At 40.0% G+C, this 27,525-nt stretch overlaps 1 protein-coding gene across 2 annotated transcripts in view; it reads right to left on the reverse strand.

The window, feature by feature from the left end:
• The window catches only part of SDK1 (sidekick cell adhesion molecule 1), a 413,144-nt gene that overhangs the window by 109,419 nt on the left and 276,200 nt on the right, over positions 1 to 27,525 (reverse strand). For both annotated transcript variants that reach the window (XM_050905714.1, XM_050905715.1), the window contains 6 exons: positions 26,503 to 26,605; positions 25,199 to 25,375; positions 15,778 to 15,914; positions 8,934 to 9,081; positions 7,928 to 8,068; positions 4,195 to 4,376 (listed from right to left, as the gene is read on the reverse strand). In XM_050905714.1, the coding sequence (XP_050761671.1) occupies positions 4,195 to 4,376; positions 7,928 to 8,068; positions 8,934 to 9,081; positions 15,778 to 15,914; positions 25,199 to 25,375; positions 26,503 to 26,605 (888 nt within the window). The remainder of the gene's footprint in view (positions 1 to 4,194; positions 4,377 to 7,927; positions 8,069 to 8,933; positions 9,082 to 15,777; positions 15,915 to 25,198; positions 25,376 to 26,502; positions 26,606 to 27,525) is intronic.

Raw genomic sequence — 27,525 nt, forward strand, 5'->3', positions numbered from 1 at the left:
GTACGTAAAGATTTGGTTGTTCCTTTAACGCACTGGCTTGAGGTGCTAAGCTGCACACCCCCGGTGGGAGCGGTGGGAGAGCCTGCCGCAGAAGCACGCGATTCCTCCTGAGAAGCCTGTTCCCCTACGCTCCCGGCTGACATCCTTTGCTGTGCTATGAACTGCAGCAGGCGCATCGAAAAAGCGGTCTCTGCAATTCTACACGTGCCGATACTTGAAATTCAGTAGTGTGAGATCTGGCCCTAACTGATGAGTTTTGCTTCTTGCAGCTGGGAAATGCCTTCTTCCTTTCTTGCATGCCTCTCACAAGGACAAGATTTTACTTCTTTATTAATAGCTGGCAGCCAGGGGCCTCACCGAGACAACGGCTAAGTTCACAACCTTTGTGAAATCATTTAAAAAAAAAAAAAAAAAAGGCAGTAGATGGCAAATGACACCTAACAGTGATAAAACTGAGAGATACAAAATCCAGCCACTACAACTCCAACCTGCTTCTGCACAGGAGCAGCTGGGCCCAAAATGGCCATGGATGCTCCAAGGCTGTTGGTAGGTTCCCCAAGGGAAGTGAACGAGGATCTTTAAGATGTTTTTGCCAAGAAAGCCTAAGGGAAAACTAAGGGAAATCTCTTTTCACTGAGATAAAATTGAATGGTTGCAGAGGACACTCCTTATTCAGAGATTCCTTTCGCAAGATTATTTCCTACATAAAGTAAGAAGCTTTCAGTTAACCGGGTTTTCTCTGTCTCTTCTATCTCAGTCTTATAAATTTCTCTGATTCACCTCCTACTGCCTGCGGAAGAAACTACTTTGGACCTGGCTGAACAGACTCAGCTTGCTTTTATCCTGCTCTCCACACCATCGAGACTCACTAGTCTGGTGACTCTCCCACTCTTTTATTCAGGAAGGGCCTTTTGCTCAGACTTTCCTGGCCTTTCAAGGTGTCCATGCACAGCACAGAAGGGAAAATAAAACAATATCGAACTACATGGTGAGACCTATGAACTTTAGGACGTAAGACTGGCTTTTGGGATATGCATCAAAATAAAGACATCGCACTTAAAGTAGAAACAAAAGAGGGTTAATGTCAATGCAAAGAGCCTAATGAAAGCTATGTCTCGACTTATAAACCTTGCCTTGCCTAAATCTAAGGAGCGATGGGAGTTCTTCAAAAAGAGAGAAGTTCAGAAGTATTTATGCTAGTGAGATAAAAGGGACAGACCCACAGTAAAGCATGGAAGCTTCTGCTTTCTCAAATCAACCTGCAGGAAAAGGTAAACATGTCCAATAGTACAGAGCAGAGACAACATCATCACCATCCAGAAAGATGCATATACATCTCACAAAGCTATTCTTATATGAAAAGGTATTGGGAAACGTCAGTTTTTCATATGGCAATGAAAAGTCCTGCAGGACACTGTTTAAATAAGTAAAAATTGCCCTATGCAGAAGGCTGGCACAAATCCCTGTGAAAAGTAACATCAAAGTAAGGAACAGCTGGAGAAACTCAGATGAATAAAGACCTATATATAGAGAGCATCAAAGGATTAGGCTGAATATCACTCTGAAAAGACTTTCAAGATTTAGAGACAGTCAAACTGTCTGACCCTAGTGCTAGGATGTTCAGTGCTTTGCCAGTAAGTCTTTCTGACATTTTATCTAACTGACATTATGTGCCAGTTTCTCTACAAGTTTAGATCTTTCAGCATCTTGCGAGTTTGGCTACATTCTAGAAGTTGGTGATTTTTGCAGTGCTTTGAGTAGCTGATTAGTTACCAGTGGCTAAAGCAATGCCAGAGCACTAATAAGGGATTAATAGACTAGGTTCTGGTATAAATCCACAGCTTATATGGCCAGTCAATATCCCCTATGACAAAGATGCCAATGTGCTGATCTGCTCCTGCCAATGGGCTGATCTGCTCCCAGTGTTCATTTCCTCCCAGGCTTTGACTGCGTAGCACACTTGATTAATATGAGGTGTTTCAGGTATTTTTCATCTGCAGACAGACAGGTTCTTGCCAGCATAGCTCACATCATTTAATGCATGTCAGAATAGAGGTGGCGGTGGTGATTGTAGGAGAGGGGGATGGAAGGGAGTGTGTGTCTTTGACATTTATCTCCGCTCATATTAAAATCAGAATATGATTTACAAGGCAGTTTTACACATGGCTTTTTCTTACTCCTGCTGGTTTGGTTTAGGAAGGACATTCCGGAGCAAGAAACAGCCACTGGCTTTTCCTGTCATTTCCCAACTACAAGAAAGATAAAGGAGCAGAGTTTCGGACAGTAGCGCATTACATATGGAGACTTGATACTAACCCAGCTTCAAATGATACTGATACCAACCAGCCTCCCTTTTCAACTCTAAATGTAAAAAGGCTTCAAACTCTTTTTAGAGCAGACCGTATGCCTTTGGTGATTTGCACAGAAACCCAGCAGGGCGTTCATTAGGAGATGGCAGCATCCATGAAGCAGTTATTTACTGCTATTATTAAATACTGATATAAAATAAATAAGAAATATCCAGTTTTATTTCTATGTCTACCCACCACTGAGCATTTAGGAACTACATAAAGACAAACAGGCCATCACAGGTTGTCCTGCAGTCTAAACACTCTTGCTGATTAATATGAATGCAGGACTGACTACACTTAATTTATAACAGAGGATTTATATCCTTATAAATGACAACAGACAGCCAATCAATAAAGGATGATAATAACAGCACATAATATCAAGGGAAATTAGAGTCAATTGCAGGGTTTAAGAAAAAGAGTGTGAAGTCCAAACCTGAGTCTTAATAGATGGAAGGTTAAGGTGCTGTGATATCTTAAAATGTGCAAATAAACAAAGTAATGAATTACAAGCGTATTCACAAAAGAGATTCAAATTCTGCGTGCAAACCAATTCTCAGCAGAGATCTGGTCTTTAGTGGGATACAAAACATTAATCCTGGCTGCAAGGAGAAGACTAAGAAAAACATTTCAAGGTCTGCTATAAATACTTCTATAGAAAGAGGTTGAGTGTGTCTAGACTCCTCTAAACTGTGAGACTTTACATGCCCTAAGACGAAATATAGATAGCTTCCTTCTTTAATTGTTGCGGTTAATTAGTGTTGCATATGAGTAATCTTTTCTTAAAGATCTCCCTACACCTCAAACTGTATCTAATCATGTTGTAATGTACTCCTAGTAACAATTAACAAACAACTACGTATTCTTCACTGATTGTAAATTAACTGATGTACTGTAAATTGGCAAGTTTTTAAAATAGTTTAATTGTTTTATGACCAATAAAGTAGAGACCATGTACTGCCCAGTGCTCAGAATCCAGCACAACCCTGCAATTATGGGAATATATGAAAGCTTTAAGGGCCCGGTACTTAATTCTCCTACGGATTTTTATACCAATCTAGAGGTGTAAACATGCCTTACACTGGTTGTAAAAAGTAATTACATATCCTTTTGTTGATGTAATTTATACTCTTCTTAAAGCACTTACCAGAAAGGTGTGGAGGAGCTGCAGCATAAAAATCAGGGCTTTAAAGATCATTTTATCTTCCTCTTTGCAAATGTCTGCACCATTCCTGAAATGCTACAAAACACTCTTTCTCCACAGGCCGTATTTCTCTCCCTACAGTTTCCTTACAATTTATTCCATATTTCTAAAACAAGGTATTCTGTGATTATCGGAATTAATGCAGCTGGTTTACTCAGCTTTTGTCTCCTATATTGCATATGCGGCATATTGCATATCTTGACCACAATAAACCCAATTCCCTGCCATATTCTCTCTGACTCTCCTGGCAGAGTAACCTCAGCCCCTGCCTGTCACATGTCCTATAAATCCACTCCACGGGACCCCAGCTCTCTTCAGCATTTCTATTTATTACTTATGCTGCGGCCGACTCTGACCTGCAAGTGTGGTAACATGCCATCACGAGGGTCAACAAAAATAGATAATTTTTGAATTCACTCACAGCTTTTTCTACAGAGATAGTAGCAGAGTCTCGTCTTGTCTCTACTTAGGCATTTGAAATTTGTAGGTGTTCCCTACCCAAGCTGTCTATCAAATTTGACTGAAATGACCATTTATTTTACAAGTTGTTAGGTGGGACTGTCAGCGAGTGCATCTCCTCCTTAGGAAACTGTGCCATAAACTGTAACTATAAAGGATATATTGGTCCGATTTGCTCACCTCCCTGTAAAGTGTACTCTGTCACAGGTCTGCTGAACGCTCCCAGCCCAGCTCCATTGTAAGATGCCACCTGGATTTCATACTGGGTCCAAATGATCAGGTCTTTCACTAAGCAATAGTTAATTTCTGCACTGGTGATGTTCTTGTACTGGTATTCTCCAGGGAGGCCGGCCAGGCGATACCTACCATATGGGAAGAAAAATTTGCTAGTTAATTAGATGGTATCAATTATAGCAAATATCCTGACTAGCAAAATAGCTTCCTTTGTGAAGAGGCAATATGCAAACTTTTACAGCAGAATTATACAAAGAATAATGAAAAACAATCAGAAAGAACAGACTAACTCCTGATAAGACCATATCATGTTTGACTGCTGTAGTATTTATAATCTGATCTTAGCAAGATTACATGCTCAGGGCTAAACAAAATGGGTATTTTATTCTGTTTTACGGTTGCAGAAAAATTACAGCTTTTTAAATGTGGCTTGTCTAGTAAAAGCTGTGATTTAGTAGAAAAAATAGCCCAGATGTGATTTTTATCAGGGTGCTGCTGTAAATCAGCTTGAGAAACGTTTTTTTCCTTCTCCTCTGAAATCTGAAAAGGAAGAGCTCAGAGGGCTCTGACCTTCTAGAGTCTCAGGCATTGCCATCTGTGGCTTGCACCAGGATTTACTTCACAGGATGATTAAAATAAGGATGGAATATAGTTGAGACTGAAGGACTGGTTAAGCATTGGAGTGCCAGGAGAAGGGCTGTACCAAATACAGATGAGTGGTAAACATCCTGACAAACTTTCTGCTGAGACACGGGAAGCTGAAACACTGAATATATTTTCCCATGTAAAAACCGTATTGCAGAAAACAGAGCCCCTTTGATGTGTCTCTTTAGGCCGAGAAACTATGGAGAACAACTAAATTATAGAAAACAAACAAACCCTGCAAATCTGTGAATGTGAATGATACTGTTTGTTTTCCTTCCTTTAGGAAAATGGTACGATGGATGCTTACAATATGCTAATTCACAAAAAAAATCAGAAAAACAGAGGCCAAGTAAGGAGCACAAGGCATTGCTATTCCATGAAAAAGACAAACATGGAAACATTTGTATTTTTATTCACCACCCAGCTTTTATGCACTCTTATTCATCTTTTGCTTCACAGTAATCACCAAAAGCTTATTGACACAGAACAATTTCATTGACAACTTACAGTCTGATTTTAAATTCGTCTAAGTTAAATTGGTGCAATTTCTACGACTAGACAACTTTGTGTATTTCAGCCATAGATTTTGCTCTAAAGTCTTCTTATAAAGAGATCAGTTCTTAATCACTGACAACCCCTCTATTTTCTGCTGAGGAGCTGCTTGCCTGACCATATTTTGGCATACTTAATATTTGTAATGCTACACTGGTGTGATTCCATTTATGAAATACAAATGGAAATAAAGAAATATCAGCCTTCAGCTGAGTTTATTGAACGTCTTGATCTTTTTCTGCTTCATGCAATATCTACCTTTTTCTTTCTTTTGTCTCCTGTGAAGGGTGTATGCTTCCTGGCAAAGTCAATTCTTTGTGCAGCAGTGTTTTGTCTCGCACCTAGCAGACAAGGTGCAGAGTGCTCCTGTGATTTAATCTATTATGCTGTTAGCATGGCAGTCCTCTAAATGCAATACTGCCAGCGAGAAAAAGGGCAGAGGAAGGAGGCCAGTTCAGAAATGTCATGTCTTCATGATTTTTCTCACCATGGACTTTGATGTATACTCCATACGACTTGTGCAGTGCACCTTCACTTTTAAAGATCAGGTGTTCCATCAATTTAGTATCTTGCACATCTTGAGCATTGGGTCTCTGGGATGCACGGTGGGTTTCATTTTGTTATACCCTAATTCTACAGAAATCAGTGCAGGAATACATTTCTTCAGCCCATGTTGCTGTGACCACAGAGTTTGACTTGGAAGAACAGCCAGGTTTATTACCTGGGACAGTTGTGCTTTTATATGATAATCTTAAATTCCTGTCGAATAAATGGTTTCTCGGCTCTGTAGTCAAGACAAAGCTTGTAGACAACAAAAATGTTCACAGATTGAGCATAATGAATATGATTACGCTCTATTAAAATGGAAAGAGATGTTACAGCGAGGACAGGGATCAATTATGCTGATAGATGTTGTAGAAAATACTTAAGTTAAACATTATTGAAAACATTATATGGAGAAAACAGAACAGATTGCCAGAAGTAGGAGGCTATGGGATTGCTTTCTCAAAGGACTTAATGCTGAGACTGGGTAAGACTCATTGGGAATAGCTAAGGAATTAATCCTATCATCGAGTAGACCAGTTTGAAGGAAAGAACTGTACCCTGTGCAAATAGTCACCCAAGTCTCATGACAAGATTCTAGCCATAGACAGAAGTTAAAGCACCTTTTCCCATCTGTCACTGATGACTGGCACAGCTTTGAAACTGAGTCCAGCTCTTAAAACTGCAGGCACTTGCACAAGTGGCTCACCACCGTAATAGGCTCTGTGCAGGTGACAGGGAGATTAACAGACTTCAACTCTGCCTGCAGAGAGAAGGAACTTACCAGCACTATTTTGGGAGCTCACCAACACTCTTAACATCAGAAAAGCATTTCAATCCATGCCAGCAAAAGTAGGAGCACAGCATGAACAGGATGTTGGCATTTAAACTGTAGCATTTAGTTGTCTTCTAGCAGGTCCGTTGGACACTGTATTAAAAATGTCAGCAGCCTGCCTAAAATAGGCTGTAACCATGACTTGGAAATATGTCAGTGGTGGTGCAATGCTTGGGAGTTTCCCACAAAACCTCTAATTTAGGTAATGCCTCCCTTACTAAAGGTACAGCCCTAGCTGGCTGCTAGCACTGCAGGATATGTAGGATGTCAAATGAGCAAGTAAGCTGTAGCTGAATTGGGCAGGAGTGAATATCTGAGTCCCAAAAAATTACAGAAGGGAAATGCTCTGCAAAGTCTCTCACTGCGGCAACACCCTTTCCAACACAATAAATCCTGTGTAAGCAGAAAGACTGGATGTATTCAGGATTCCCAGTTACGTGCCTGAATGTTTCTCATTAATAAATACGGGCGGGGCTGAAAGAATCTTACTCAACCGACTGATTTTCAAAACCAAATCAAGGTCTGCCATCAAGCATCCGACCTGTCATTCCCTCTCTCTATTTTGTTTGGCACAAACCCGAAGTTTATTGATTCTATTCTTGCTCTTCCACAGTGCAGGAGCCCTGTTGTGTCTTTGATAAATTTAATTAACCTTTCTAGCAGGAAGCTGAGATTGTAATAAGCAAATATACATCTGCAATGCACAGGCTGCACTGTACCAACTTCCCATGTGAACACTTTTAGTACTTGGTGCTTCACTTCACTTTGAAAATGGGAAAAAGCTATCTGGATGTTGAGAGCCTCCATAGGGAGCTAGTCCACTCAGGCAGTCCATTCGGAGTAGCTAACACAGACCCCAGCTCACTGACTCTCTAGTATAGACAGGCTAGAATTTAAGTGCCTGCACCCTTGTGGCCACTTGAACAGAGGTGTTTTCTCATCTGTAATAAACCAGGGCAGCCACAGCATTTGTAAATAATAATAACTAATATATTTAATGGTATTAGAAATAGTTTTTAATACACTCTTAAGTCACACCGTTCTGAATTCCCTCATGCACACACGGATCTATGTCCAGACTTTCCAGGTTAGGAAATTGCTTACCTTAGGATGTACCCATGAAGAACTCCATTATGTTCACTCTCAGGAGGAGGTTGCCACTGGACCATGATAGACTGATTGGTGCGCCCACTGGCCACTATGTTTTTAGGTGGGGCACTGGGGGGCTCCTCAGGTAGCATCAACCTAAGTACAAAAGAATGTGATGGAGGTAAGTGTTGAAATAAATGATAGATAACCTTTCTGTTTCATGTATCCACCCCATGCGAACCAGTTTCTTTTATCAAAGTCTGATGACTAGAAAGAAATATAACACTGATCAAACTGCTGAAGACATGCATGAAATAGTTACAACAAATCAACATAATAGGAAATCAGTTAAGCAAGCAACAAGACAGACAGCTGAGGTAACCTTATTCTCTCTGAATCACCCAGGCTGCTACAACTCTTTAAAAAGATTACAAGCCTGAATGAGTTAGAGCTCAGGTCCAGTGTCTGTGACTCCTTCCAAATTGTTTCTTTCAGCTCTTTCAATATTTTTCATATCAAACTCTTACATTTTGAAAAAGCCATTTAGAGTTCAGCTGTTCTGCAATTCAAGCTCACAGCAAGCTTTGGTTCACAGAAGAAGGGGGATGCATTTGAAACTAAATTTGATGAAGCCATCCTTCTATGTCGCATCTGGGTGAATTCCAGAAGTGACATTGCAATGATTGGGTGAATGCTGTACTCCTTCCCAGGCTAACCGCTGTGGCTTAGCACAAGAGCAAAAAATTATTTCCAAGATTCTGCTCAACTGATACTCTGGAAATAGGAAGGCACCTCTCCCATTGTGTGCTGATATCCTGCATCCACTCTTTGCCATTATCACCAGTTACTGACAGCTGCAGAGCACTCTCCAGAGGCCTGGGTAATGCTAACTGCTGCGTTCCCCAATTATTGTGCAAAAGATAACTTTATTTTATTCATTCACAAACAATCAGCAGTTTTTTCCTCCCAATAATTCTAGGTTGTTGTACCTTTAGTACACAGATATTTATTTTTACTGTACCTGCTGGTCTCAGAGCTGTACTGGCCCTTTCCCACCTGGTTAACCGCACACACCCTAAACTGGTAGGTTCTGGCTGGTGTTAGTCCACTCACAGTGACACCGGTCATCTTTGGGTCAAGATTTGATAGGTGAACCTTCCAGGGAGAATCTGTTGGAATAATTTACATGTGAAAAAAGATGGAAGCGCTTGTTAAAAGCCCTGCAGAAGTGAGAAAACGCCTCTGACTGCTCAGAGCTCTTTGTGCTTGTTTTCCTCAGAGGAACTTTGGGAAGAAGTTTCCTTTCAGCAGAAGAAACCTTCCTGTCAGCCCACACGGTTATGCAGATTGCACATTTGTCTACTGGAAAGTGATGCTGCACATGTCATGGCATAATAAATAAAAACTATATTCATTAACATTTTAATAAAAGAGGAAACAAGCATGATAAAGACAGATGGGCTGTGTATTTCACAACCCATCTGTTTGGCAGGCCATTACACCACCACACCCATGAGTGGCTCTGGTGGAAGGACTGTAATGAAATTCATAGTCAGTTTGGAATATCTTCCTACCCAGCTTGCAAGCAGGTGTAGAAGCGTGACTCTCTCTGCCAAATCAGCCCTTTGCTCTAAGACCTGAGAAAGCTTCTGCTGCAGATTCTACATGCCTGCAATTTTTTTTCCAGAGATAGTACCTGGCATTTGGTCTAATCATTTCCTAGGAAGATTCCCTGGTATAAACAGCCCTGGCAGCACTATAAAACCCTCATTGTCAGTTCACATACTTGACATACCGAGCTCCTCTGATGCCCAAATTACATTTTCAAGTTTTCAAAGAGGTCAGGAATGAAACATTGAAAATTAAATATCCTGACTTCTTTTCTTCATAGCCTGGTGTCACATATTCTCCCCGAAGTCATGACTGAAATAGTCAGGGAGAGGTGACATTTGGTCTGTGTTGCAATGATACAGCAATGGAATCAGCCAATTTAAAGATTTGTTCAGTTTTTAAATAATACCAGCTGTTTTCATGCTCCCTGCTCAAAATTACTAACACTTCTGGAAATTACTGAGGAGCTAGCTGTAGATTTTGGCAATGTATCTGTGCATGTTGCTCATCAGAAGTGCACTGCAGCTCCTGGCAGGTCACCTAGACGTCTGCTTGAAAATGAAGATGAGATGTCCCAAATGTGGAAGGCTGCTAAACTTCACACCAAGATGCAAACCACTAATTTAGTGCTTTTCTGGCAGATTCCTTAGCAAGTTTAAGTCCTCTAGGGTGTGATGCCAGTTGGGCTATAAACACCGCATCTTCGAATTACTCAAAATATATTTATTCCAGTAACAGCTTTCCGAGAACAAAGTCTTGTTTAACAGGAAAACTGACACAGCAGAATACTGGGAATGCTGGAGAGGGACATTTGCACAGCAGTCAAGTTCCATCCTCGCCAGTTGTTGATGATTTACCAACAGTCACTTTGGCTGCAAGATCTTGATGGCAATTCATCTTAGCTGAATGTTGAACTTCTTTTAGAAAGACCTTAGAGGAAGCACACCTAGGCTAACTAGAAAAGCATTGGTTAAGAGTTTTTTGCACCCTAGTTCCTTCTGAATTTTATCAAGCTTCTCTTGAGACTTCACAAACAACTGTTCACCTTGTTACAGCAAGAGTGCACAATAACAAATCAAGGTAAGTGAAGTTAAGGTATGGCTGACTTAGTACATTGCCTGAAGCAGCTTCCTGAGGAAAATGGAAGAGCAGACACCAACAAGAGAGTGAAATACCCTTGTATGAGCTACTTGGGTAGTGGTCCATTTCCCAGAGCACTTCATTTGTTTACTGCTAGTGTAAACACCACCTGAGAGTGCTTAACCCAAGCAGCTCAATGTAGTGAGCAGTTTGATTCAACAACAGGGCCTATTAATCTCTTCAGCACCTTGGGGCTTTGCTCTGTTTATATGCTGCATCTGTAGAATACTTTATTAATTCTTTTTCCTCTCCTGGTGGAAGATAAAAGATCTGGCACGAAGAGAGATTAAACTGAAAACTAATATAAACGAAGCCTATTCATCTCCTGGGCACTCTGATTCGTAAAGGAAAGTGGTTTGGGGAGGATTTGCTCGCTCATGGAGCAGTGGATACAGTGAGTGTGCAGAGTATCTTTAAAATTTAAATGTCAAGTCTTTTTTTTGACAATCAATAATCTAAACATTTCAAAAGGCTGTTCTCCCTCCTTAAATGCACAACAAACCCCAGAATTGTAGAGAAGCTTGTTTTACCGTAGAGAAGAGCAATTCTGACCTTGGAAACATGCCATAAAATTTTCAGCACCGACTCTCTTCTCCTGCAGGGATGACTGTCACTCGCCTGTCCCAGGAAGTCTGCAGAAGCTCCATGGTGACAAAAGACTTGCCAGGTCAAACTATTAAATAAGCCTCTGCTAGATTGAACAGACTGTGCTAATCCTTCATTTAACTTAAGCTGTCCAGAATGTACTCTGGGCTTTGCTTGCTTGCTTTTCCACTGTAATTGCTACTGTCTGAAAAAATTCCATGTTTAGCTGTCTATCATCTTAAGGATATTGGGTATTTTGAATTAGCTCTGATTGCCTCTCCAAGTTAATTTATTGGAAACAAAGAATCTCACAGGCTACTCTCTAGTTTACAATGTGATTTTGGGGTTTTTAGAAATTACTTTTGTTCTATCAAGAATTTTTGGATGCACTTGTGATACATTTAATAACACTGGTTACTCACCAAGAGGCATTTCTTCTATATTTCCCTATCTACCTTACAATTCATGCATTAATTGCAAATTCCTCAAAAATCATTTCTAATTTGATATTACAGATTAGATCTATTGCAGAAAGCTGATATTTGCAGGTTTGGAGTACATTTCCATCTCCTTCCTTCTCCAGGGGCTTTTGCATACATGGTAGTATTGGAAGTTTACTGAATTCATCTTTCAAATCTTCATGACAATATGATATTGCAAAAAGTCCAAAAAAAATTAAATGGTTCATCCTTTGTTTGTTAGAACTTCAACAAGGTCTACCAATGGCCTGAGAAAAAGTATCTTTTAACACTATCATATATAGGTCTGAGTCACAGTCATAATGAACAACATAGTTTTACTTTGATTTTTGCAAAGATTTATCAATGCGTTAAATTTTTATCATTTGAATATTCCTACCAAATTCAGGATGACAATTCATAGACTTTAAGTTAAGCATGTATGGGTGCTTTTCATAGGAGCTTTTATTATCTCCTCATTGGCACAATGTGATGAATCTGAGTTATATCATTACATCACATAGCACAGATATCCCAGAATACAATAAAACAAAAATGGGCTTTTATCTTAATTGTACTCAGCAGAATTCTTTAAGTATTAATTAATTTCTTCAGTTAAAAGACTATTCAGAATATTTTTTTTATTAATCCCTGAAATCTAAACCTCTTTGGAATAAAATAAGCGTATCCCCTTCTAACTCCATGAAGATACTTCATTGGAATTCCTAGGTATATCACAACAGGGGCTAAACAGGTCATGAAACATCCAAAAATTATATTAGTGCAAATGACAGCAATGCATGGTACTATTTATTTGAAAATCCTATTTCAAATTAAGGTTCACATTCTTGGCTCTGTGTGGGCAGGAATATTTAATGACTGTGTTTCCCTGGAACTGTGTTTTTCAAATTAGATTATAAATTTGCCCCCAAATGTTTAAGGCCGTATGTCTCAAGTCACCCACAGACACGGTCTACTGTGAATACTTGTAATTTGAGAATTATTGCATTGTGCCAAATACATTCATTTTAAAAATTAGGTGAGTAGTCGTTCATATTTCCAGCAATTTATGTGCACGATCTGCCACTGTTTTTCCTTTAATTAAAATAAAGTTTTTATATCTCTTTACTGAATTGATATTAATGAAAAGGAGCTCTAGTCCATGCCAGGTGGAGTGACACGCCTCTCTCTAATGCAGCTAGTAATTAGTCCCCCGAAATTTACACTCTTTATTTTGAACCCTCTTCAGCTATTTCTCTGAAACAGATACTGTTACTATGTATTCATTTATGGCACGTGCTTCAAAACGTACAATGGATCCTAACGCTATTAGAAAATTATTCAAAGCAAAACAGCTAAAAAAATGAACAAAACGAGGCTATGTTTGGGCACCTGTAACTGCAAAGCAAAACCCATGTATTAAAACTCCACAGAACTAAGAACAAAGTCTCCTGGGCAGCTTTGCTAACTGGAAAATCATAATTCTGATGTCCCTCTCTAACCTTTACATATATGAAAGCAAATGGGGATTAGGATGTTAAGCATGTTGCACTGCTGCTGACAGTGAAAGAGCTACAGACGCAAGCAGATGAGCTCACGGAGGGCATACGCCGACTCCTTGACAGTTGCTCTTTCTGCGGCACAAACGGGACCGACAGAAAACCTGAAAGGAAATTTTCTTTGAAAAGCCAAGAGAGATTCTTGCACAGTCACATCAGACAAAACTATACCTACACAAGATCAAATGTCAACTTTGTTCACAAACATCACTTGGGACGGGGAGGGGAACAAAGGAAAGGTGGTGTTTTCCAAAGGAGTAGGAGGTCTGTAGAAACTAAATATTAACCACACACTACTGAGATCAAAATAACTCTGAAAAACAAACACTTCAAGAAAATAAAAAACAAAACAAGACAGTGACAATATGCAGACATTAAAGTCAGCTTTCCAAACCAAAGTCACTGTTGACATTGTTCTACTATTCTGTTGGCATCCGTAAAGCTGAGCAATAATATATGAAATGAGAGAACACAACAACAGTGGAATATTCAAGGGCTTAGATTCCTCTCTGTCCTACTTCTACAAGTAACCATTTAGACATTGTACATAAAAGCAAAGTAAATAAAGACAAAGATGAAAACTGAAAGGACAGCAAGATCTAGAATATTTCTGGGAGTTAAGATGCTCAATTCACAGCAAATCCAGTTTGTGTTTGGTTTTTGCAGCTGCAAGCTTACTGAAGTACATATACCTATGATTTGTGATAATGAGACTCTCTCAGTGGTAGACTGCAATGCCATCACCCAAAATTATTGGATCTATCACGGAGTGAGCAAGGGTTCACAGGAACCTGCAGAGTTCTGAGGGACTGTTTGCATGATTTCTGGAGAACTATTGTTGATTTTTGCTGAGCCTTCTACAAATTTCAGTGAATGAATTATAGCATTTTCAAAATGATGGCACATTTACACCTTTCCTATAATAGAACAACTGCAAAGCATCCTTACTAGAAAGGCACTTGAAGACCTTTCAAACTTCTCCTGGCACCAAGTGAGCTGCCTCTTCTTTTAGTGACTCTTCCCAATCAATGCAGCCCGGTGCGGGACCCAAGTGCATACGTTCTGCCACCTCTGTGCTGTCTCTATGTAAATACTGCTCTAGTACCTTTGCATCATGTTCCCAGACTGGGACTTTATTAGCTTGCCATTGTCAAAGCCACTGAGAAACATGAAACACAAGGGTAATGTCCTTGGGTGAAAGAACAGGTACGGAAAAGCAAAAAGGCAGTTACTGGCCTGTAGTTGATAGGAGGGGAAAGAGAGAAGAGTGAAAATAAAAAAGAAAGTGGTGATAAAAAGGTAGAGAGGGGGTGTGAGTGCAGAACACTGAATTTTCTCAGTCATTTCTTACAAAAGATCAGGAGTCTCTGCTCAAAAAGAACTGTTTTAAAAGGACAGCAGTCCTGGGCATGACTTGGGATTTCTGCTAGGATTAGAAAACTGCACTTTGCTTAACAGATGTCAAGATCATCAGTTCTGGGACCTCCACATCGAAAACTTATGCACTCCAGCCTGCAAAGCAAAAGGGTTGTATGTGATCTGAAGCTCAAGTTTCATCTCAAGCTCTCTGTGTGGCAAAACAAAACGCTACTCTCTAGATAATCAGAAATCAGGACTGTTTCACATTCAGTTATGCAGTGGCTAATTTCCACATGTCAGAAAAAGTGATGCTCTTAATTTTTTCATCAAGAATCAATTGTTAGGCTTGGATTTCCAGCTCCTAGGGTGACAGAGATTAGAAAGTATTGCCAAGGTGACCGATTTCCATATAACCTCATCTTTCCATCAACTCCTAAAGAGGCATTAGCAATGTCCCTGAATAACCTTGCAAACTGAGAGCCACAAAGGACCAGACATACAGCATGACAAAACTGTAAGAAGTGGCAATTCACAATGACCAGGTTTGTAACCCATGAAGCTAGATATTTGGATATCTTACAGTTAAGCATCCTCAACCACCTACCTAAAAGAAGGGTGTAAAATGATAACCTAGGGAAAGCAGAGAAAATATATGAACCCATATACAGGTAAGATAGTAGCTCCTATTGACATCGAAGTTCGTTCCTCTGACAGACCATCAGTTCCTTATATTATCATCCTGCCTGCATTTTTCAGGTGAAATTTGGGCTCTGAATGCATCGAGACATCTATGAAACCAGAGCAAAAGACAACAATGGGAAGAAATAAAACATGACTACTGCTGTTTTACAGATGTTGAATAGAAGCACTGAGGAATGAGCTGTTGTGCCTCAAGTCCGGCTGGCAATGCTGGAGGTAGAACTAAGGCTTTCCTGCCTAACAATTCCACCATGTCAGGCCTCTTTTTGTTGTTTAACTCTTTCAGCGTGTGAATAGTTGAGTGTAAAACCCAGGGCTTCCCCTTCGTGCACACCGTCTCTCATTTAGCAAACAACAGTAACATTTTGTTAGTAGCTCTGGTAAAAGGTGAGTCTGAAAGAAGGCTGAATAATTAAGAAGAACATGAGGTTGAAACATATTTGACTTTACTCACTGTTTTCAGAGAGCTCGACCATGTAGTAGAGAACAGGGCTGTTTCCATCAAAGGGTCGCACCCAGGAGAGCATCACGCTGCGGCCGTATGAGGAATTTAGAGTGGCCAGAAGATTCTGAGGGGAATGAGGCAGCTCGCTGTTACGGAAAAGAGAAAAGGAGAAAAAACAGCACAGAAAAATCAATCCACATTTCATTCAGCTACAGTCTTACAGGCAGTTAAAGGCACACGACATCAGACTCGTATGATGATGGATATAAAACTACCAGCAGGTATTGTACAATTAAATAAATGAAAGACATCTCTGAATTCTTCATAATTTTATCCTACTTGGAAAAAAAAAAATTATGCTGAAAGTCCCAAGGCTGATGCTCAGAACAGCTAATGGAAATGTTGCTAAATCTGGAAAAAAGCCAATTTTCATACTGGTTTTGATTGAGACAAGTTGGTCAATAAATTTCCTCTCTCACTTTTTTCCCCTTCTTACGAAGATGTCCTAGCAATGTGACAGCAGTAATACGTATAAACAGTAAAACACATGGGAGATATGATTTAACATAGAATTTTTCATACTCAAGGAAGCAGAAGACATTGACACTATCCATATAGAGTTACTAATCAAAATTACCATATGTATTCTTAGGCTACAGAACAGCTTGATTTACTCGTGGATTCAGGCTTATCCTGTTGTCCTGGTTTCGGCTAGGACAGAGTTAATTTTCTTCCTAGTAGCTGGTATAGTGCTGTGTTTTGGATTTAGTAGGATCACTTGCTAGGGAAGGTGGCATTGATAAGGCGATTGGAAAAGGGACACAAGCCCTCAGCCTCTGGAGGCGACTCCTGTCAAGGATTTTTCAGCTTCTCGTGCCCAGGCAGCAAGAAGGCTGGAGGGGCACAAGAAGCTGGGAGGGGACACCATCAGGACAGCTGACCCAAATTGGCCAAAGAGCTATTCCATACCATATGACATCATGCCCAGTATATAAACTGGGGGGAGTTAACTGGGAGGGGGGATCGCGGCTCGGGAACTAACTGGGCATCGGTCAACGAGTGGTGAGCAATTGCATTGTGCACCACTTACTTTGTATAGTTTAATTCTTTTAGTATTGCTATTGTCATATTATTATTATTATCATTATCATTGTTTTTCATTCCTTTCTGTCCTATTAAACTGTCTTTATCTCAACTCACGAGTTTTTTTCCTGATTCTCTCCCCCATCCCGGGGGGGGGGGCAGTGAGCAAGCGGCTGCGTGGTGCTTAGCTGCCGGCTGGGGTTAAACCACGACACCTGTCATGGGTAGGATCTTTCCTTCCTAGAATAAGGATTTTTTTGGAAGCACCCAACCAGAAAATGTAGTGAAAATGCCTGCAGAAACCCCATGGAAATACAAAATGAAACATTAAAAAACAAAAATAAAACAGCAGCTCAATTAAAACATGTAATTTCTTCTCATAAAGGTAATTTGTGGAAAAACATTTCATTTGTACTCATTGGCTGAAAGTCGGAGGCTGCGTGGTGCAGGGAGAAAACTAAATTTTGCTGCATCCCTTAAATGCTGATCTGTATTAAGTGATAAGAGCCCTTCAGCCATTATACTTGAGTCTGATTTCTGCTCCTTATCATCCTGGTTCCTAAGAAGGACAAGGATCTCAGAGTTAAGGAAAAGCAAGGAGGGTCAGTTTTCACCCATTCAATCTACTGCTCCTCCCCAGGAAAGCTGAGGGTGACCCTTCCTCAGCAAGCACCACTGCTAATCTGCTCTGGCCAGAGCAGAAAACCACAAGGGTACTTCACATGCTTAATTTAAAAACATAGTAATTTCTGGTTGTAATGTATCATGCTACTGAAGGCTTACAGTTATTTAAAAACCACAACTCCTTAGCCACTCACAGAAGTAAATACAGACTCTGGCTTTAAGCCAGAACAATAAATATGTCCTGGATTTGGGTTTCTACTGGAAGATTGAGGAACATATGGAGAGCCAGACAATAGTTTTATTATTTTTCTGTTAAAACTGTGAATGCTTTTGTTTACATGTTTATGATGGCTACACACTGTGGAGTTAGCACCAAAAAAAAAGGTTGCTAGAAGAGCCAAAGAGCAGTAAGAAAAACACACAGATAATGAGACAACACAAGTGGAAGACACTCACCTGCCCATGTCTCTCTAGGCTAGAAGGGTTGATGCTTCCTACGGCTAAACCTGAGACTCAAAGTCTTGTCTCATCTCATTTGACTTTAAACGCCTAACCAAATGTGTGCCTAACCAGCACAGTGACCCCAGGCTCTTTCTGTAGTAAACATGGAATGACACCGCAGGGTGTGATTCAGATCTTAACTTCATTAAATCACTTGCTCAAGATGCCTTGATTATGAGGAGTTTAGGCTGACTACGTTCTCACTTAGATCTGGGCATGCACCGACCAGGCTCCAGACTTCTGATGCACAGACAGCTAAGACATGGTCACTTTGGGGCTAGAAGAAACATCAGGCACAGGAAAGAGTATGTATGGGCCCAATGGAAGCAGATTTTGAACACAGCACTGCAAAATTTCAGATAAACAAGTTTAGGGAAGAGGGGGACCTGGAAACAAAGCAGGAAGGCAGCTGGCCTGCAAGACAAAATGGCGAATAAGCCTGTCATTTGAAAAGCGTGGAGCGGGGTTTTAAGATACGGCCATTTGCCCAGGGACTACAGGAGTGTGCTACTTAATTTTGAATGAAACATTAAATTATAATAAACATTAAACCTCCACTACAATTTATCATTATGTCCTAAGCAAGCTGGTTGGAAAAGTGTTTTTTGTAATTAAGCTGGCAAAGGAAATTACTGAAGGAAAGAGAGTGAAACGTCTTGTTGTGACATGACTCACAGAAGTCCCAGTCCCCACTTCATTTATCACCAGGCCCTGTGAGGAAGAGCTCAGAGACAGGCTGTGGCTTCAGCTTCTTCCAGAAGATGATGGTCACACAGGGAGCAATGTAGGAGGGACGGCTCAGGGGGAGCTTACAGCAAACTTATCTTCATGTAACTCCTTTTCTGGGAACTAAATAAACACTCCTGGTATATATTAAGGATATTTTCAGGGTGTACATTTACTAATCTCGTTTCCCCATACATTTAGAAGGGCTGAATTAACAGCTCATTTGAGGACAGAGGCTACATGACTAAGACAGACTTTACAGCTCAGTCTCTTTTTCTTAGCGTACAAGTCTCAGAAGACTTTTGGAGGAGAGGGGTCATTCCCTTTTTCATGTTTTTTAAAGCACAAACTGAGTTTAAACGTGGGGCTTTTTTGCTTAGGATTTGGGTTTAGTTGATTATTCTCTTAGATTGACACAAAATGGTAATCAGTCAGCAGTGTGAAGGAAAGGGGCACTTTCTGTTCAGACAGATTGAGTAGCATGAGCTGCAGCAGCCATACAGTACACCTATCTCCACTAATATCATATTCTTTAGCCATATGTGTCCACACCAAACAGCAACAGATGGTGCTTACAGATTTAAATCCCTCAAGGCAGACATAACAAGTGCCTAAGAAACACACCTGGACAGAAATAAATATTTAAAACTACAAAGACATTTCAGCACAGAAGTGTACTTCTCTCTTTGTAGTATACAAAAGCAGAGATTAATAAATAGCAATTCCTACTTTAGCAAGCACTTACACTTTGTCTCCTTCTCATTTGCTACCACATACTGTGTGGAAGGGATGATAGATGAGACCTGTACCACCATCATGAATATTCACGTTCCCAAAAGAGATCATTGCTTCTTTTTTTCCTTTAAGAGAATTACTTTTCTTGCTGCTAACATCCAAGAAACCACTGCAGGAAATGGTAATTTCAATCCTTCTTCAGGATGAAAAGGACCTCAGACTAGAACTGCTCAACTTCTGATACACCACGAAAGTGGATGAGGTTTAGGACAATAACACACAGGGCACAGAACAGCCCTGATCGGACACTGAAAGTTTAATTCCAGCACTATTATCTTTCTTTTGTTCACTGTTTGTCCCAAACAGGAAATATATGAAGGTTTTTCAATATAGGATATCTTAAGACCTCACTCCTCTAATGCTAAGAATTGCATGCAGGCAAGTTTTCCATAACTTAGTTTGTATGATAGCAAAATATGTACATGGACACTTTTAAATCTGTAATTGATAGATAAGTCCAGGGTTAATGGCATAGCCACCAAGGTGACCTGAGGGGACTCCGACAAAGCAATTAAAATAGCGATTTGCAAGAAAAGAACATGAAGTCATTGTGACAATCTAGGAGAGAAATATTAGCTAGTTGCAGATGATACATGTTCAAAACAGAAACCCTAATGTTTTGAGTCAGCTCACCACTGCCAGAGGGCAGCTGAAAAATTCACTCAGCAAACACATAGAGTGTTTTATAAAATTAGCTAAAAGCAGACTATTTGCTGAGGGAAATAAACCAGACATGGTTTGGAGAGATTTCTGAGAAAAATGGTCCAACAGCAGGTAATTAGAGAGACTGTGACTGAAGAGGGGATTACTAAAAAGGCAAGGGAGATTAAACAAGTTTTCTTGTCAGTTTGTAAAAAGCCTCACTCCTATTTCATAAATGATTTCCTAAATCAGGTCTACCATACAAATTTTACTCGGGAGCAGGTGCTTCATCTGCTAGACCCGATAACGTGGTAAGAAGTTGAGGCAGGAAGCCTAACAAAGCACTCGGCCCTGATGGCTTTGCTCATAAAAGTTTATAATGTTTTAAATTCAGAAACGTGTCATCTGTTGCTCAGGACTTTCCAGTTTCTCTTGCAAAAGAATCCTCTCCAATTTCTAAACACAGGAAGGATTCTTGCAAGGCATTCATGAGTTTTGAGGCTTTTTGTCTCTCATAGGCCTATAATGAGGTGGATTTTTGAAATTAAAGGCTTGCCAAGTCCCAGAGCACGCAGATGTATTTCCCATTTCATTTTGGTGGTCACCACAAGCTCAAATCTACAGACGACTTGGGAAAGGCTTTTGAATTTTATGCTTTCTTTTTGCTAAAACCACCTACATTTCTGATAAACTTTCAGTGATGAACAGACACAATTGTATTTCCGAGCGTATTTCCGGGTGGTATTTCTCTTTTGAGTATCAAGTGCATTTAGACTCAGCAGTGAACCTTACTTCTTGGATGACATCTCAATAGAGAGCTTGGAAAAATAAATAGAAGCTTTCTTTCTAGTGAGGAAGGAATAATATATTTTCAAGTTTTCACTCCCTGCAGAAAGGAAAAGAGATGGGCTATTGGAACCGAGGGATATGGGATCCATATGAAGATAAGTTTGTAATGAGACATCATTTTGATTTGTTACTCTGCATTGGTCTTACTGATTTTATTTTTAGTAATCAAGCTATTTTTTTATGGGATATATTGGGAAGAAATTGAAAGAAGTAGCAATTACAAATACTCTAGTAAAAAGGGTATCAAAATTCATGTATAAATGATTGACAAAGGCAATACTGTGCATTCTTGGCAACCCACTGGGTTTTATTATAAGTGGTTAGCTCCCCTCTCCTGCTTTTGAAGAATACAGAACAATAATAGTTCTTTCTCTGGTGAAACAGAACTGAAAGAAGACGAACTTGCTGCCAGGAATAAATTGTCTATTTTTGTATTACATTGTCCTCCCCATATTTTTGCATAGAGAAAGAGCCTAAAAGATTTTACTAGATGTTGTGACATAACAGAGGCTTGTGCGGGGCTTTGATTTTCCAACAATGCAGCATTACCATACTTTTCAGTCACATTCGTACAACAAAGAGATTCTTTAGTATGGACTGCAGACAGGCTGATATTGAGCAGCAGGTATCGTCAGGCATAGATAGTGGTAATTCTGCATATTTTATATATACTGAGAACCCTCAGGATACTTTGAGCTGGAATCAGCACAGTTTCCCGTCAGGTGAGTGATACATTGTGATAACTCAGCTTATGCAGCTTTAGGAGCAAGCATTTTTTCCTCTATATGTATTTCAGTATGGTATTTACAGGACTATAAAAGTAAGCTAAATGAAGCTGGGATGTTTCATAACATGCAATTATTTTCAGGATCAAATCCTATGACTTGGAGGAATGCACGAGAAGCACAAGCTTATCATCAAAAGACCTGCAAATGTTCTGTATTTGCAGTCAAGAAGCTCTGCTAGGAGAAAAAAAAAAGTAAGTAAAAAATTAAAATCTATCTCTTGTAGAAGAGAAACATCACTCGCAAATGTTTTACCTCGTGCAAATCAAATCAAGTGATGTATATGAAGAATAAACACATTTAGAGGAAAGACAAATGAATGAATAGAGTATCTTGACTAGCAATTAGTTTCTGTGCCCAAGTACCATCAGTACAAAATTGATGAGCAAGGTAACCTTTGGCTGCACTTTAGCAAGTTCTTCATTAGTTTTCTGGCTTTCCTTTTCAAATATTTTATTTCTTCATAGACAATGCTGAGAAAAATGATCCATCCTGCTTGCACCACCAATGTATACCATGCGGTGCTATCAGCGTATGTTCTTCTAGCAAGAAACAGTACCTTTTTCCCCAAGCCTGTCTTCCAACAAGGGAAGACAAAGGAAGAAAAAGTTTTCTTTCCTTCTTTTCACAGATTAGAAAACCAGACCACTCAGAGATTAAATAAGTGAAGGTCACCCTGAAGGTCAATGGTTTTGAATTGAATCAGTTTGAATAGAAATCAGTAACAAACTTATTTGTGCCTTTGGAAATTTCTCTTGACATGCCTAGAGGTAGAGGAGGGACATGCTGGTTCCTGGGGGAAAAAAGGTGGTGAGACAATTAGAGTTGTCAGATAAAGCTAGGTAGGCTACGATATTATCCGTTGGTAGACTGCTCCAGTCTGTAATTGGTTGAGAGGCCTCCTTTGAACATTTGTCTGACATTAGTGCTACTCAAGGCACTGAAGTGTAAGTGCTCATCGATGGGAATGTACATGCCCTGTTTGTTAATGTTCTGCGCAAGAGAATTATCTGGGAGAACGGGGAATGTTATAGATCTGTCATTTGTACACGAGCTAGAATTTAATTTAAGCTTTACTTCAGACATTTCCTTTCCATATATTTTCTTCTTCATTTCACTTCTGTTGTATCATGTATCTCTATTTCTCACAGATTTGTGCTGCTGAGCCAAACGATAATGATGAAAGCTGCAAAGGAATGCAATGTTTTTTGGCATTATTGCACTACCTGCAGCACTACTTTGAAATAAAATGTCACAATTCAAGGTATGATTGAGTGACTTATGAGTTACTGAAGTCCTCTAAAAGAGTGGGTGTGATATATTTATTTAATTCCTCCAGGAAAAACAGGTGATAGGTGATCAGGAACAGAACATCGGAGGAAGCAGAGATTCAGGATTAAGAGCCAGTCTCAGTGCATGGAGAGCCAGCCAACGCAACTGGAACAAGCTGGGGTGCAAGAAAGGCAGCCTCAGCAATGTACAAGATGTGCCTCTCCCAGCTAACTTCTAGCCCAAATTTTATGGAGTACAAAACTGTTCCTCACCAGTCAATGGGGAACTGCAAGTAAAGACATCTGCTGAGCTGTACTGGGTTGCATAGGGCATCTTTTGCTATTTAGGATTAAGAAATGGCCAGACTGCTAAAGTGTTTTAGTACATATTTATAGCTTTGCTTCCAAGTCCAGGTTTTAACATTCTTTTCAGTCTTTACTCCATAATTTTCTGCCCTCCATTCAAAAACTGCCTCAGAGAAAAGCAAGTATGGTTATATAGTAGCAATATATTTTGAATTGTCTTCTGCTCTTGGATTCAAACCAGAAGTAAAATGCGCTCCGGGAGGAGAGCTGAGGAGTGCTTAATTAGAGAAAGAATGTATGACCGCTCTCTGAAAATGGGCATCTGATCTAGCCTTGGCACTGTCAGAATAATGCTGTATCAAACAGCCCTCTGCACAGCAAATCTCAGAGGTGAACTCATTACACTGCCAACTGCAGAAGTTGCCATCTTCTCAGAGAGATCAGGCATGACCAGCAGAAACAGATGCAATTTTAGTTAAATTAAAGCATGCGGCACTACTCAAATACATTAAAAAAAAAAAGTCTACATAAAACATTACCTTCTTATTCATTTGATCTGCTCCACACATGTACCAAAACCACAGTTGTTGCTTTTAGTAATAAAAATAAAATGGATGTGCACTTCACCCCAGTGGAATGACAGAAATAGAAAATATGGAACCCCATAATGATATTTTTATAATCCTTTTTCAGAATTGAACTGCACTTTAAACATTTTCTTGTTTTTATTTTTAAAGATCCTTAGGAATAAAGAAAGGCATACATAAAAATATTTTTCCCCTGAAAAACTATGTATAAAGAGAATGCAAGAGTAAGCAATGCCTGTCCAGGGACCTGCTATTCTGATATATGTTTAACAGAGAAAAAATACTAAAAGGAGAAAAACATTTTCTCATAACCTTGGCATCACAGCGCAGCACCTGGGCTTTATGGGAAAGCCCTACAGCATGGGATGACAGAAGGATTCAGGTTGGAAGGGATCTCAGGAGGTCTCTGGTCCAACCTCCTGCTCAAAGCAGGGTCAGCCATGAGATCAGACCAGTTTATTCAGTCCGGTCTTCAAAACTGGAGACAGTATTCCAGATGTAGACTAACAAGTGTCAAATAAAAGGGGGTAATCGTGTCCATCAATCTACTATGCTCGTGTTAACACAGCCCAGGATGCTGTTAACCCTTTTTGTTGCCAGGGCACACAGCTGGCTCATGTTCAGCTGCTGTCTACCAAGATCCCCAGGTTCTTTCCAGCAGAACTGCTACCAGCCAGTCAGTGCCCAGATGGTATTACTGCAGGTTATTCCTCCCCAGATGCAGACATTGCATTTGTCCATGTTAAATTTCATCAGGTTCCTGTTGGCCCATTTCTCAGCCTAAGTCCCTCTGAATAGTGGCCCTGCCCTTGCGTGTATCAACTGTCCCCCATCCTTTTTGTGCCACCTACAAACCTGATGAGCATGCACTCCAACACCTCCTCCAGATCACTGATAAAGATGCTGAACAGGGCATGGCCCATTACAGTCCCCTGTGGCAGTCCACTTGTTACTGGCTTCAAGTGGACTACCACTTCTTAATCGTTATCCCCTGGGCTCAATCACCCAACCAGATGGATATGTACATGTAGTGATTCAGAGAGATGCAGTTACTTGGAAGCCCATGCAGCACGGCAGCATGCAAAAGGGAGGACATTTCAAGGCAATTTAATTAGGAATGAACCAGGCTTAATTTCCCCTAAAAAACCCCACACCAAAAATCAAGCTTACAGACTGCCAGATCACCTAGAATGAAATGCTAGAAAAATGCCCAAGGGTATCTGAAACCAAGCATAGTGTACATTTAAGATGGAACACTCACATCACTTCTAGTCGAGCCATTCTGGAGTCGTTTCCTCCAAAAGAAATGACCTCACAGGTATAGTCTCCAATGTCACCTGACCATGTCTGGCTGATGAGGAGGGTTCCATCTTTCTCTACTGTGATCCTGGAACTGCTGGATGGATTTATTACAACACTGTCCTTCTTCCAAAGATACCTGAGTATTACAATGTTTCAGTTAATTAATTACTCATAAGAACATCAAAATAGATTTATTTGAACTGTGCTGTGAGGTATCAGCTTCTGTAATCACACGTTAAAAATGACAGGCCCCTACAGTAACTTTGAGGAGCAGTGCCTCTTACAAATTTAAGTTTTAGATCAGTGACCAGAATAAGAAATGTAATTGCATCCAAGATACTATATATTTTATAAACAATACTATATGTTTTACATGGAAAAGGTGAAGTACTCATAAATGTCCAAGTTCTTAAGTCCACCTTCATCAGCATTTTAAACTAGAACGTCACACTCTGCAATTAACAGCTGAGGTATTGGCTGTAATAACATTCGACTGCCATAATCGGTAACATCTTGAAACTGCTGTGGCAAGGTTTACTAGAGCTCATCCATCAAAACATACACATACCAACATGTCACAGAGATGTGTATAGCCCATAGTCTTACAATTATGTATCTCTACATGACATTTTTACACCTGTATTTCTCTTTCTGAAGTTCTTTCTGCAGTTCACCCTTCTAGTACCCTCCAAGCTGTTCTTTGCATTTTCTTTCGTTTGTGTTGCTTTCAGACTACATGAATTTTCATGGAAAATTTATTTTAAAATGATGAGCTTCCTCTAAATGCTCTAGTGCAAATTTTAATAGTTTATACAAATTGTGTTTTCCTTTACACAGTTAAAGCAGAATATAGCCCCTAGTTATTGAGTTGTTTCCAAGAACATGGGCATCTCTTGTGTGGCTTTCCTGCACCACAATGTAAACACTTCTGAAATCCTATTCCTTCTCTTTGGCTTTTACTCTCATTAAGTATCAGCTTCTGACAAGTTGGTTTTATTGATAGTGTATTAACCTTGACAGTAAAATCATGGAAGGCTATATTGAAGTCATGAAGTGGAACATAGCTCATTGTAAATAATACATAAGGCTGAAATGGAAGATGGGATTTATATGATTAATGATACAGTGTACAACCTTATAATGCAGTAATCAGGGGTCTGGTGTTAAAATCTGGGGTCCTGAAACTTTTCATCTAATGCTATTCATATAGCTTATAAAATTAAGCTCGGATAAACCACACAAACAAGAACTGACACCACCGACCTGATTGAAATTCTAGGATCATGAGTCGCTTCACATCGCAGAGTGGCTGTGGTTCCTTTGATCACAGTGCTATCCTCAGGAGGGTGAACAATGAAAGTGCGATCTGAAAGGAACACAAGCCATAGTTCAGGTGAAATTACAGCACTTTGACTTGGGTATTCACGCAGAGAGCAGGCAACTGAACATTTGTCATTCAAAGCAATCAGGACGTTCCTCTTCAAGTCTGCTGTGAAGGCTCCTCTCCCTCTAACGTCATCTTGTCAAGAAGAGGTGGTACGCTGTGGGGTGCAGAGAAGCAAAAGCAGCAGAGCGCATGAGACCGAGTCAGCAGTGATCTGAGTAGGAAGAGTGCTAAAGCTGTACTAACTCTCACTTGTCTTGTGGTAAGCATCTATGGCAACTCCCTAAAGTCATAAGGCAGCAAGTATGTTTGTAATGCGTTATGAATGAATCCAAACATACATTGAGTCAGGAAACAAGTCACACTGTTTGGAGCAGGGAAAACAAAAACAAAGAAAATCTGTGCAAAGAATACACTAGAAAAATATCCAGAAAGAGGAAAACTTGGCACCCTACAAAAATGGCACCCTACAATCTCATCAAATCCAGGAAAGAGGTTAGAGGAGGAGGAGCTTCTGGCAGTCTGAATTTTCCATATAAGAAAGATATGCTGTTTACTCAAATGTTTCAAAACATCTTTATTCAGGCACCTCCTGGAGACCCAGAACACAATAACTGCTGTAACTACAGCAACCAGATCTGGTGTGAAAGATCTGTATTATGCTTAACACACAGTAGCAGCAGCAGATAGCATCAGCTGAAGCAGGTAGACAACTAGGATGAGTACAGAAGATATGTGGATAATGTTAATCAGTCCCAAATCCCTACAGAGATGATCAGCATCTACTGAGATATCTCATCCATACACAAGAAGGAATCATCAGCAAAATCAAAAGCTAGCTCTAATAGCACAGAATTTTCAGCATTATTCCTGACGTACCTATGTATACCGTCTAGCTTTAT

This window comes from Gymnogyps californianus, chromosome 15 (genome assembly GCF_018139145.2).
Source record: "Gymnogyps californianus isolate 813 chromosome 15, ASM1813914v2, whole genome shotgun sequence".
NCBI lineage: Eukaryota > Metazoa > Chordata > Aves > Accipitriformes > Cathartidae > Gymnogyps > Gymnogyps californianus.